This window comes from Mchenga conophoros, linkage group LG12 (assembly GCF_057382185.1).
Source record: "Mchenga conophoros isolate Kocher_MC1m ecotype Shallow Benthic linkage group LG12, M_conophoros_male_GT1.1, whole genome shotgun sequence".
Lineage (NCBI taxonomy): Eukaryota > Metazoa > Chordata > Actinopteri > Cichliformes > Cichlidae > Mchenga > Mchenga conophoros.
Window position 1 is genome coordinate 27,792,427 of NC_140537.1, and position 14,322 is coordinate 27,806,748.

The 14,322-nt window shown below is 38.6% G+C and overlaps 1 protein-coding gene across 2 annotated transcripts in view; it reads left to right on the plus strand.

Moving 5' to 3' along the window:
• The window catches only part of LOC146562789 (calsenilin-like), a 55,193-nt gene that overhangs the window by 24,347 nt on the left and 16,524 nt on the right, over positions 1 to 14,322 (plus strand). Inside the window, exon 1 of one of the 2 annotated variants that reach the window (XM_085294963.1) lies at positions 8,320 to 12,464. The exons of the other annotated variant lie outside the window; for it this stretch is intronic. Coding sequence (XP_085151089.1) covers positions 12,359 to 12,464 — 106 coding nt within the window. The 5' untranslated portion in view covers positions 8,320 to 12,358. Of the gene's footprint in view, positions 1 to 8,319; positions 12,465 to 14,322 lie in introns of those variants that run through there. 2 annotated transcript variants of the gene reach the window in all.

Genomic DNA, 14,322 nt, shown 5'->3' on the forward strand with positions numbered 1-14,322 from the left:
GGTGAGCTTTGCAGGACATATGTTTATGTGTGTGAAAAGTGAAGAGAATTGCTTGTCTTAAAACGTGCATTCTTGCAAATGACCAGCAGGTGGCGACTCCTGGTTGTAAAAAGATATCTGATTGCATAGCACTCTATAGGAAAATGGCCCTACTTTTCACTCAATTTGTGATCTCAGTAATTATTTTCCTACTGCGTTTATGGCCTCAAGAGCTAGTTAAAAGTCTTATTCATTACAGTACATAACACATTATGTGAATCTTGTTCCCATTAAGAGTAAAATAATCAATAAAACACTATAGGTTTTGGTTTGTAAGTCTCTCAGGAATAATTGTACAGTGTTCCTTGGTTTCTCAGTAACATCCTCCCCTCTCCTTGAGGTTTGATTTAAAAATAGACCAGTTATGATGAATGTTCTCAACTCAAGGTTTAAAAATGGGACTTTACGCACAACTGGCTGACATCACAGTGACCATGTACAACTTTTATGTGTAGCTGGCATGGTTTATGTCACATTAAATATATTTAAGATCATTCTGCTACTTGCGTGTATAAAGATGTAAACTACATTTAAAATTTTAATTAGTAGTGTTACCTCAGAATTTGAAGAGGTAGTTCTTAGTACACATCATCCACATAATGTGATGGCTCTGAGAGCTTAGTGCACTGCAGCTTGATAAAAACGCAAATTACAAAAAAATATCTTCACAAAACCGACTGCAAAACATTTAAAAATAATAATAATCAAGTAAATACAGAGACATTACAAAGCACTCAGACAACAGCACACAATATGGACAAAATTACTGAGCGACACCTCTTAATCTTTAAATTCAGGTGTGTAAAATCAAGCACCTAGCCATGCAGTCTGCCTAGATATTCACCTGTAAGTGGTTTTATGTAAAGTGGAAGAATTTAGGAACCACAGCAAATCGGTCACAAAGGTAGGTATGTAAAAGTCGCCAATGCTCTGGCGACAGTCCAAACCTCCTCTGGCATTAACATCAGCACAAAAACTGTACCAGGAGCTTCATGGAATACGTGTCCATGGCCACACAGCTCCTCTAAGTGTAATGTGTAGGCTGCACAGTATTCTTATCCATCCACTGTATTCCAAGGGGATACTGAAATGTTTGAACATATGTTTCTGTTGCAATAGTGAGTCATGAAGTTAGGTATTAATCACTCCAGATATCTCCTGTTAGCTCAGGATTACTTATCACTCAATGGGTGAAGTTGTGAATAAATCAAGTGAAGCGTGTCTAGTTTTATGAACCATGTATTCAAGCTTGATTAAGTTTGACTGGACTTTTTAAGGTTAAGAAAGGATTAAAGCCAGATAACAAAGGCTTTTTCACAAATGTGTTGTGTTCTACGATTATTCCTGAGATTAATCAAACTAATAATAAACTAAGTGCTTACACTTGGTGGGAGGCAGATATCTGCAATGAATGAATGAATCATCTATGTTAAGATGAGACTTTTTCATAGGCACAGATTTATTTATTTAGCTTCCATAACATGTCTTCTTCATCAAAACCTGCACACTAGACATTTAATGCTTATTTTACACATTTAAACATCCAAACAGCAAATTTCAGAAAACTTTGAATACAAAAATAATTATAATAAACTGTAAGTTCCATTGTGTCAACGTTGCTTGCATTTTTTTCAATGTAAAATAGCAGTTTCTAATTAAAATGTATAGAAATCTATGGAAATCTGCACTCCGCTCACAAATGCACAAACCAAACGTTCCAGTTTTAATCCCATTTGTATTCTGAGCACCGAGGTTTGTTCATATATTATTCAGAGGCTGATTTGTAGAACATTTTCATCTGGGAATACTCCTGTCTCTCGTGATTTATGAAGTCATAAACTCATAATATCTTCTCCGTAAAAAAAGAAAATTAACATTTTAGCCGCTAAACAAACTTAAAGTATGCCATGATGTTTTTATGCTTCTTGTTTTGGTTAAAGTAGTCTAAAGATATTGAATTTAAAGTGATATAAAACAGGAAAAACACGAATAAACAGTTCCTATAAATAAAGTCAGCTATACTGCACAGCTCCACTCTGTTTTGGCATGCATGACTTCTTTCATTTCAGTCAGCATAAAGTTTAATCTCTACTTTAAGTTACTCTCACACCAGGGAAGAAGAGTGAGATAAGAAGGCTGTATCAGTGAAACTGAAAGACGAAGAGATATCAGTGACTGTAACACGAAAAGTGTAATATGAGTCGGATTAGATATGGAAGGAAAATGAGGGAGGGAGCTAAGCAGAATATTGGGATTTCTTTCTTCGTGACTGTACACGTTGACACGGTGGTCCCAGTGACCACGATGGCTGATGATGGCTGAAACAGGAAAAGCGGCGATGGGGGGGGGGGGGATTCTTTTGTGGTTTGTCAGACTGGGTCGTGTTTAAGGAAAGCAATGGTGATTCGAGTCACCTCGTCTGAGACACCAAGGGTAGTGGAGAGAGGAGGAGGAGGAAGTGAAGATCACCTGTAAGCAAAGTGGGACAAATGAAACAACCTTTATATCAGAAGACTTTTCTGTGTCTTATCACATTCCTGATTTTTCCTGCAAGATCAGCATTTCTTTTTTACACTGTGTGGTCTATTTGGCCAAAGTTTGGATGATGAATGCATGCAGGGCACACTGTGAAAAGGAAATCACCAAGCTGCTGCGCTGCTTCTTTGGCTTCATCACCGGGACACTAGTTCAAGGTATTTTCTTTTTTGTTCGGTCGTGCATTTTTCATTCCGCTTATTAAAACAGCAGATTATAGGCAAGGCAAGGCAAGGCAAATTTATTTGTATAGCACAATTCAACAACAAGGTGATTCAAAGTGCTTTACAGAGACATTAGAAACAAAAACAAATAAAAAGCATGATTTAAAATGATTTATAAACAAAAGCTGATTTGTTTTCTGTCCTGTTTATTTATTTTCCAGTTCAAAAATATCTACATGCATGCTTTTCATTATTGTCATATAAGTAACAAAGTCCACTTTTCAGCTTTAACTTAAGTAGTTTTATTATATGTTTGTCTATACTTGTAGTCCTTCACATTTATCTGATGGAAATTGACAATTTTTTAAACTTAGGTCAATTGAGCAAAAACCTTTTTTCAGAAATTCTTCAGAAACTCTAAAATCTCTCAGATGGCTTGATGATAGTTCAGGCTCCAAAGATACCAAATAGAATTGGTGCATCAGGGCTTTCTTTTTCCTCCTCTTCTTCTTCTCTCTTAATAATGATCTCACTGACTTATCCTGAGACCTGATCCCTAGTTTGGGACCACTGAGTTAAACTGCCTAACTTTAATGTAAAGTTACAAATGCTGCTGGTTAAATGTAGATAAAAAGAGCAGGCTATGATTGTAACCACAGAGGCTGAATTCTTTCATTTATGCAACAAAAGTTGAAAGTTCATTTTTAAAGGAAGCTGGCATGGTGGTGTAGTGATTAACACTGTTACCTCGCAGAAAGTAGACCCTGGGTTTAAATCCCCCAGCTGGGGACTATGTGAAGTTTACATTCTTGTGTCTCTGTGGGTTCTCTCCAGGTATTCTAGCTTCTTTCCACAGTCCAAAAACAGGCACAAGGGTCAGGTCATTTGGGCTTTAAAGTTGGCTGTAGGCTTGACCCTGACCCAGCTTCAGCATGACCCTGAAGTGGATAAGCAGAAATAAATGGATAGACATTTGAAGTATTACAGTACATCATCAATGGTACGATTGTGTTGGTTGTTTGACTTTATGAACAGGCTGAATATGTGCCTGTGTCTGCCTTGTTTTACAAATGTTGCCACAAGTACTTTAAGGATGAAAATATGTTGTGGAAATAAGAATCAAGAAGTGCTCTTTTTTATTGTGTTAAGCATACACTGGGACCTCCAAAATTAGATTTTTATTACTCTTCTATTCTCCTTTTTATTGATCTGTCCTTTATGAATGTATCTCTATGTCCTTCCATCAACATTGATTAGATGTAAGTCTATCTGCTGTCCTCCTCTTCTGTCCTTTCGTCCAGCAAACATCATCAAGCCACCACCAGCTGAATCAGCACCTGATACTTCTTGCTTTTCCAGCCCGCTGTTTCCTCTTTATCAGCCCTCCTTGTATCACCTTCTTTGTTAAATTGTTCAGACTCATTATGTTTGCTGTTTCCCTTTCTGCTCCTAAACTCTGTGCAGACAGGTGAGGACACCTCAGGATATCAGGGCAGTGACAAGACACAACTCTGGATGATGGATGAAAAACTTATTTTGCCTCCTCCTCAGTTTAAACTCTCTGCTGTTCAGCTGTTTCCTGTTTGAATATTTCTAACCAAATTCTGCTCAGGTCTCCAGTGATCAGCTAGCTAGAGGTAGATAAGGGAATATGAGAGGATATTTCAGTGCTGGATAAAGAGAAATTTAAAAATAAAACAACCGTAGCAGCGCGAGGGGAGCGGAAAAGTAAGACTCTGTTTTAATCACACATCCAGGCCTGGCTTTGAACCTGCCAGGCTGAGGTGGGTTTATGAAAAGGAGATTATCTCATATGGATATAAGACTGGATTTAGTTTTAATTGGAAAATTAAAAAAGTTGACGGAGTGAGGCAAAGACAGCAGGAGTGTAAAAAGTGTGAAAAAGATGCCATCTTTTCCCCCAATGGCCACTAAATGGTTTTTGCAGCTCTTGGAGTTGGAGAGGACGTAGAGCAAGTTTACATGTCTGGGGTGCTGTTTACTGACAGTGTAGAGGGCAGTTCCTGTCAACACTTGGTGCAAAGTTTTCATCTTATGTCCCTGGGGTAGGTTGTTTGGGAAGAAACGGGCATTAAAGAGACTTGGATGATTTAGTCATCTCTCTTCTGACTGAGCAGCAGGGTGTTTAAAATCTGTGCACAGCCTTTAAAGATTTCCTTGCATTCGCAGATTTCCACTCATGTTCGTGAACATACTGCGAATAACAGGGTGGATTCAGGGAGGCAGGCTTTACAAATTAAATTTCTTGCTTTGTTTTATTCCTGATGTTCTCCTGTCAAACATGGATACAGATGTCGTGAGAAACCACACATTGTCTTCCTTTTCATTTATGGCTTAGTAAGCTTGTCTATGATCTGGCAGTAATCAGATCATATACAAACTTGATCTAATCAAAATTTGATCTAATATCTCCAGTTTCTTCTTGTGTCAGTGAAATAACACGAGTGGCTCTTCTCTGCTGTTTGGTGTCTGACGCCCTCTGGTGGACAGAGTGGATATAACATGGCAAATACATTCCTCAGTTCAAACTTAGTTTTATGACAACAGTCAAAAAAACAGCTTTTTATGGGCTAAAAATTATAATTTTATAATTTTGATTTTTAAATTTACTGCAAATATCCAAAATGATAGAGACCTTGTCTTTGGTGGGAAAACTGTGAAATGACAAATTTTAATAAATTAGATTATTTATTTTTCCATTTTCTAATAATTCAATAATTTCTATTTAGGATAGATAAACCAAGCAGAGACTCGCCTATCAAAGCCAGAGTATTTCATTATAATGCAGTGAAGACGAAAATGAGATTACATTTTGGAATCGGCTCTGGTCTGAAGAGTCAACTAAAAAATAAGGTGATAAACAGCTTGACTAGCTCTGTCTAAAGAAAATCAGCTATAAGCCTGTTTTATTCTCCATATTTGTACAAGTTTAAAAAAAACAACAAAAGTTGCATTTTGTATGTCAACGTGATGTCCAAAGAGATGATCTAATTGAGGGAGGGAGGCTAAAAACACAAACCTATCTCAAAATCTCATCAATCTGGTATTTTCTTAAAGAGATTATACGTGCTCAGCTCAAAGACTTCAGAAGAAAACTGCAGTGCCCAATGACAGAACTGGTTAAAGAAAAACAGCTTCTCAACATCTAACTTAATAATAAGAGGAGGTTGGCATGTCATTGTCAAAGTCTCTGTTCAAAAAACACCTTCATGAATGTCTTGATGCATGCTCAATCATCCAGGTAAGTAAATCTCCAAAAGTTGATTCTGTTCATCTGGACGTAGCGTTTTGTGGGAGAAACGTTTCGTCACTCATCCATTCAGTCTCAGCTGACTGCAGGTTTCCCCAAATCTTATAAACAGTAAATTTGCATAATGACTGAAACCAGCCCACGAAGGAACAGTGGGCTGGGAGGTCAGTTCCTTAATCATAATTATGCAGATTCTCATGACCATTGATCAACAACCACTGACCAAAACACCGGGTCTCTGTGGCTTTTAAACCCCAAAACACACTGCGCCAAAAATTGGTCCACCCCAACACAGAAGAGCTACCTCATCAGGCCAGGACTCTGCAGTCTATTTACACCTACAGGCCAGTGGACACTCTTTCAATGATGAGGATGTACACATCCTGGACAGGCAGGAACGCTGGTTTGAGCGCGGAGTCAAGGAGGTCATTTACGTGAAAAGGGAAAGACCATCTCTGAATCGAGGAGGGGGCCTAAAGGTACATCTTTCGCCATCTTACAATTCTATGACTGCAGCCATTCCCCAACTCTCTGTGAATGGTAGTCATTGATCAGTGGTTGTTGATCAATGGTCATGAGAATTTGCATAATTATGATTAAGGAACTGACCTCCCAGTCCATTGTTCCTTCAGTGGGCTGGTTTCAGTCATTATGCAAATTTACTGTTTATAAGTTTATAATTGGGGAAACCTGCAGTCAGGTGAGTCTGAATGGATGAGTGACGAAACGTTTCTCCCACAAAACGCTACGTCCAGATGTACAGAATCAACTTTTGGAGACCTTCATGAATGTAAATACAGACTTACATGGAGGTGCAGACCGCTGGCTACATTCAAGAACAAGAAGGTCAGATTAGACTCAGTCTGTGTAGTTTGGATAAAAAAAGATTCGAGCAGATGAAACCAAGATTAACTTGTACCAGAATGATGGGGAGAGAAAGTATAGAGGAGGAAAGAAGCAGCTCATGAAACAAAGCATGGCTCAGGCAATGTTAAGGCATGGACATGTGTGGCCCATGCCATAACATCTGCCAGTGGAAATGTGCCAGCAGTTTTTATTAATGATGGGATGGAAATGGATAATAACTCAAAGCATACTGTAAGAGTAAACTAAAAGCAAAGAGTTAGTGGACCTGTAAAATGTACACGTGTCATATTTTTTACATGCAGTGGGACTGTGTGTTTGCTTTAATTGTTCCCTTGGAGCTCAGATTCTTACTCCCTCCTTGCTTCATTTGTTCCTAGGCTGAACAGCTGCACCTGTCTTTATATTCCTTTATGATTACATTTTTAGATATACATGAGCAGTTTTACGGCATTCCTGGATAACTACATAATCTTTGGGTTATTTTATCCATTAACCCTTGTGTGGAGGAAATCTGCAGGTATGTTTAAAACAGAGTTTCTATCGCTGGAGAAAATGGAGAAGAATTGCTGTTTTACTTGGAAAAACTCTACAGCAACCAGATTTGTTTGCAGTCTGTTAAATTCACAGCTGCTGTCTGAGCGTCTGTGTGCATGAGTCTGATCGTACATCCAAATGCAGTATTGCTGAACAGCACTACATTAAGGTTTCTTTACACAAAAGAGACAAGCATAAAACTTTCCCTTATGCTCTTGGAGGTACTACAGATATTGGGGAGTTGTTTGACTTTCCAGAGCCACAGAAATTTGTGAGACAGTAGGAGTCGAAGTCATGTTTATGTGAGGTGAACGATCTGAAGACAGGAAGGGAGTGAGACAGGCAGAAAAAAAGAAATGTCGGGGCGTCTGCTACATGTGTGATGTGAAAGGTCAGAAGCTCTGCTGTGCTGTTTGATCCTTTTCTCTTTTTTATCTCCCTCTCGCGCTGTGACGTGGTGTCGCAAACTCAAACAGATTTTCAAATGTGGCCTCACACACACACGCGCGCACACACACAAACGTCTCTCTCACCTGTCGCTTTTTCCATTTGCCTTTGTTAGTAGGTGAGATTTGCTCGTTTGCCTCCTCTCAGGCTGAGCTGAGACTTTCAGTGCTCGGAGTCAAACTTGGCGGGCGGCTCAGACATTTGTAAGCATTTTGTTAGCATTGATCTCCACGACCAAGCATTTACATTCAGTCATTTAAAATCTGGATCTTCTCCTGTTAGACGTCTTGCTATTGTGACAGTTCAGCTGATTATGGGAGCTGTGATGGCTGCGCTCTCTGTGGAGGCCAGGAGGCGCCTCTCTCGGCCCAGTTGCCTCTCTCACTGTGGCCACAGTGCAGCCAGGTACCACCGCTCAGGTAGGAACAGACAATGTCACATTATTACTTACTTACAGTATTAATATTACAGCAGTTGAAATGACAAATATTAATGATAATATGATAATTTGTCAGTCAGATATTGTGTATTTTTAGGAATTGAATCAGTCTGTTAGTGAAGTTGCTTCTAGTTTTCTTACTCTTAACTAAAAGGAGTGACACCTGGTGTGGTCTCTCTCTGCTGTAGCCCGTCATCTACAAGGTTCGACGTGTTCTGCACTCAGAAATGATCTTCTGTATACCAGGTTGTAACGAGCAGTTATTCTGTCACCAACAAAGCACTTTCATCCATTTTCACACTTTTTTTCCGGACCGTCTCTTTTTTTCTGAACAGAGACGGTACAAGATTATGAAACATTCGAAAAGTATAGAACAAACATCTTTATAAAAAGTCCCCTAAATCACTTTTCTTTCCCATTCTGATGCTCAGTTTGAACTACAGCAGGTCATTTTAATCATTTCTACATAGCTAAATGCATGGGTTGTGATTGGAACAGGTGTAACAAATGAAATAGCCAGTAATTTCTACATGTAAATTATGTTTTTGTCTCTTTATACTCTATGAAAAGGTATTGCTTCCATATTTGAGGGCAGCACGGTGGTGCACTGGTAAGCAACGTCAGCGCACAGGCAATAACATCTGTGTTCTAATCTGTAGCTTGAAGTTCTAATTTTAGTCGCTGGTCAAACTTCTTATGTAAATATTAAAACTTGTGAAGCAAGGAGTCATTTCTTGTGAATTGGTGCTATTGTACTGAAGAGGCTTAAGTGTTATTTAAGTGTGTCTTCCAATCTCAGTAGATCTTTGCTGATATGTCTGACTCAGAGGAAACAGTCTGGGTCCTCTCTTCCTATTTACCGACTGCTGTGTCAGCATCAGCAACAAGCCTACCTTTTAAACCCTGTTAGTGTCCTAATGGTCTCTCTCACACACACACACACACACACACACACACACACACACACACACACACACACGGAAATCCGCCAGCATTGATATTTTCTCAGAATAGACCCATACACAATTATTCATAAGTATACACACATGCCCAGATACATGCATGCAGTGTGTGTGTGTGTGTGTATTTAATGTTGGCTCATTATTGCTTGTCTCCTGTCAAATCCTCCTTCAAAGCTGTGTGAAAAATGTAAGTTTGACACTCATTATAAATCCCACCACAGAGTAACCAGTGACGTGATTCTGTCAGTGATAGGTGACCTCGGTTTTTCTGGTTAAATTCACAAAAAGCAGGAAAAACAGAGGGGATCTCCACCACCTCACCACAGAGATATTGATCTCTCCCACTCCAGCGTCCCATCTGCATCTCCTTTCTCCATCCAAGTCAATACAATAACGCGCACAAACACACATACACACACATCTTATCTTGATGCATTAGCAAATGCAGAGTCATCAGTTATCCTGTTTTGACCTGCTAAACACACACTCACACAACCATACTTATGCACGCTGATACTCACTCAATTATATTTTTCCATGTTATCCTTGGCAAACTGTGGACCATGTTCCAGTAATTCTGTGTAATCATTAAAATGGTTTAGCGATGCATAATTAGGACTCTTTATACGTCTGATTCAGAGTAAAACAGATAAGTGGAAAGATCAAGAAGTTACACGTGTAGGGAGGCTGATGTTCCTATTTGATCTCTGCGTTTGCTCAACCTCGAATTCTTGACTCCAGCCCTCATATGCAAACAGGATCAGCTGAGGATGGTGACAGTAATGGAGCTGGCAGAGCCACAGTGGTGTAATGTGTATCATATGTGGATTAATGAAATAATATAACAATATAATAATATCACAAAAGCTATAAGATGCAAAATGAAGGTACAAAATAACTAAAAACATGTACCAGAATAAAAAAAATAAAATAAAACATCTTACAAAGTTGCCACAAAGACACAACAAACTATTATAAAAAGAGATGTGCACAAAAATTTCAAAATGACAAGAAGATACTGAAATCATTTTGCAAAAAAGATGCAAAACAAACACAAATACAGTCTGACCAAAAAAGAAAAATTACAAAAATACACAATATAACCACAAAGAGATGTAGAATTACTGCAAAGAGGTACAGAAACATCACAAAGAAAAGTAAAACACTCACAAAATGAATACAAAGAAAAATAAAACACCTACAGCAGATGCAAAATAGACCAAAATGGGAACACAGAAAAGGGAAAACAGCTTAAAAACCGCAAGAAATTACGACATAGTGACTCAAGTAGCCACAAAAAATGCAAAACAATTAAAGAATACAGAAAGCTGATACAAAGATGGCACATGTTCAAAAGGAATACTGCATATCTGCAAAAACAAGGTGCAAAATTGTCACAAAGAAACACAAAGTAGCCAGAAAAGGAAGAAAAAACAACCACGGAAGAGATGCAAAACGGCCGCAAAGTGACATGCGGATAGCAGCTATTTATTGACAGTATAAAGCTCTTTATCAGAGGCCATTTATCGAGGGCTCTTATAAATGAGCATTACTGCAACTTGCTCCCCAAAATGTTTTAAGCCTTAAAAGGTGGATGCAGAATGAATAGTTTGCATAAAAGAGCTCAACAGAGTGGGGAGAAAGTCTGCTATTGGCCATAGTTATGGAACAACGGATGAGATAGAGAGGGAAGGAGGAGGAGGCTGAAAGCTCCAGAGCACATATAGACAGAGGGAAGAAAAGGAGGAACCCAGAGGTTCAAAAAAAAAAAAAAAGTAGAAGGACGGGATGTGCACAAGGTTTAAGGTGGAGCAACTGAGCTGAGGGGTGAAAAGTTGTAGCAAGAAACAGCAACAGATTAATTCAGGAAGCTGCAGAGAAAGAGGAGAGGGGTGGGAAAGTGCATGCGAGTGAGGCAGACACTGAGGGGGGAGGATTCATTCCCCACAGCGACTCTCAGTTTCTCAGGATTTCCCTTCCCGGACACTGCTGCTGCTGCTGCTCTGAGTATGTTCTCTCAGGGGTCATACTCTTCCATATCTGGACTTGGATTTGGCCAAACAATGAAGAGTGGACTGCGATGCCAAGTTTAAACTTAACTGTGGACGCTCAATTTACGCTTGAATGGTGGACGTGGGGATTACTTCCTATTGTAAGAGTACGAGAGCAGAAAAAAGTGATTGTTTAAATGATTTTAAACATCAAGTAAGTCCCATCAGTTTCGGGGTAGATTGTTGTTTCATCCGAATTTTTTTATTTTGAGCAAAGTTCAGTTTTTTCCGTCTTGACTGGACGGTCCGTTTAAAGTGGATACCGCTGAGGTTAGAGAGTCAGATAGTTCTCAGCTTGCAGATAAAACAAGAAGTGTTTTTTGTTTCCAGAGCTGAGGTTTTAGAGATTGCTCATGCGGTTTCGAAATTGTAATGGAGTGATTTATTTATGATCTCTAATGCTGTTTTGCCATTTTATGGCATGGAAGATGAGAAGACCTGGGTTTTTCACATTCTCTTCTTGGATGTTCTGTTCAATAAGCCTGTCCTATTCAGTCTGACTTTCTCCTAGTAAATGAGTGCAAACTCATGAAAATGGACACCGACGCTGCACCGCATTGTTTTGCTTTTTCTAAATGACATTTTAATCTAAAACCAAGATGTGATTTATTAGTCCACGCTATGCAGCGAAGACTGATAATAGCTGGATTAAGAGGCTGAGTAGTAACGTGTGTCTTTTCCACTGTGAGCTCTAAAAGTCTCCTTTAACTTGATCTAATAAATGGCCTGTGACACAGCTCCCAGTTTTTCTCATGGGTCCAGAGAGGAAGATTTTCCATATATGTCAGCCTCCACATATTTTCCACTTCAGCATCAGTGTTGACATTAGAGGAGCCTTCATCCAGCTGGTTCTCATGCTGCTTCCTGGGCCTGGAGACAGCTTCATGCAGTCACCCACTAACCAGGCCGGTTCCTGTTGCCTCTTGGCTCATCCCTGTTGACACCGCTTGTTGTTGAGTAGAGCGCTAACTCGCATCAACCCGAGCTTTCTTTCATCTATCCCCGGGGGCTTGGTTGGCCCTGAGTGGGCTCCTGCCTGTTCTGAAGTCATGGGGATCCAGGGCATGGAGCTTTTCGCCATCGGCGTGGTCATCATCCTTTTCATGGCAGTTCTCAAGCAGTTTGGGATCCTGGAGCCGATGTCCTCGTTTGAAGGTAACAGCCCACCTGCAGCCTTTGCTGGGTAAACTTTTATACACCTTTAAGCACTGCCTGAGTGCACTGCACTGTAGGTTAGTTATATGATAATATCAAAAGTGTTTAATAATAATCAATCAACAATTATAACGTTACATTAAGACCGCTGAGTTGTATCATGTTGCCTTTTGAACTTATAAGACCTCAGCCTCCACTCAATGAGTTATTACTGTTTACATGTGCATGTATAAACACTTGTACCTGCTTACATTATAGTGTGCTATAAATCATTTATTAAATGTTTGTATACTGCGTATAAATTCTAAGTTATGAGGCTTTAATGCGGTTTATGGTTTATGTAATAAACTGTGGTGTTGCATGCCATTATGGAAACACTTCTACAAAAATCTTTACATAACATTGCTTGTTTCCAAATTTGGTTATGAAAATAAAGATAGTCTGCTCCCTTGAGAGTTTAGCAAAACAAACTGTGTAAAGGGTTGCCCAAAAAAAGAAAAAGTTGTCAGGATGAGCTCGTGAAAAATTGACATTTAAGAACTTTTGGACTTTTAAAGGCCGCCACCGCATGATCAGATTTCTCTGTGATTAATCTCTGTCTCCTAGTAAACACAGCTGGACTTATCCAAGACTTCTGATTACTTAGTTTTAACACAGGAAATAATACTCCAGTATTAATCACTGTATCTTTAATAAACTGTACGCTTCAGCCAATCAACGGTTTTCTGCATTTGAATGTTATCACCAATGAAATTTGGAACAGTTACAACTTGTTGCTTACATGTTAATTGATTAATAATATTTATTAAGTATTAATACGTTTATAGACAATATATGAAAATAATATGTGGACAAATATAACCAACAGGACCCATTGTGCTGGTTTTTAAGCATATCTAAAGGGTTTAAATTTAACTCTAGTATTTGTAGTCTTTCTTAGTGGATGTCAATCATTTGGAGAGTGATCAAATAGTGATGTCCACACTGCCTCCTATAACAAACTAAGATAAGTTCATTTTGGTTTATTTTATACTGTCTAGATTACATCACAGAAAAGTACAAACGCAAGTCATGAAACATAGACGTGAAGACGAAGAAACTGTGGTGTTTAGCAGCTGATGAGCCCTTCACATCAGAGATGTCAAATTTATTTTACATAGTGGGCCACATACAGTCCAGTATGAGCTTAATGGACCAATGAAAGTCCTCTTTCTATCAGTGCAAAGATGTTTTAACTACTTGTTAATATATTAATATAAGGAGTGCAATTTCAACAATAAGCTTACTTTTTCTATAAGCCTGACTCTGTGAGCTTAAATCATAAGAAATAAATGTTTGAAATTACAACACTCATTGTAAAAAAAATATAAAGAAAATAAAAATAAAGAAAGAAATATACATATATAAGTAGAGCAGACACACAGGTAAAAGCATGTGTTCACAAATTATGAAACACATGTACAGGAGTAATTTAAGATACTGAAATTTAACTTTTCAAAATGTTTAATTCATATTTATTGGAGTCCAGTTTATTTCAAGTTCTTTATGAACAGGTGGCACAGCTAATGTGCTCTTAACCAAAAAACGCATTTACCCCAGGGTAGCATTTGTAGGAGAGCTATGTAAATAACAACCATACAATATTAAGCTTTATACGTTATTCTTATTAGTTATTACTTTCAAGTGACAAAAGCATAGGAACCTTTGCTTTAAGGTTTAAGGTTTATGACTCGGAATGAGTGACTGAGCAGGAAACAGGGGAGGTAGGTGACAGAGGACAAGACAGAAATAAACTTCTATACTGCCAAATATCTTTTTGAAACCACAGCTATCTCCATCTGGTAATTTTCATGTTGAA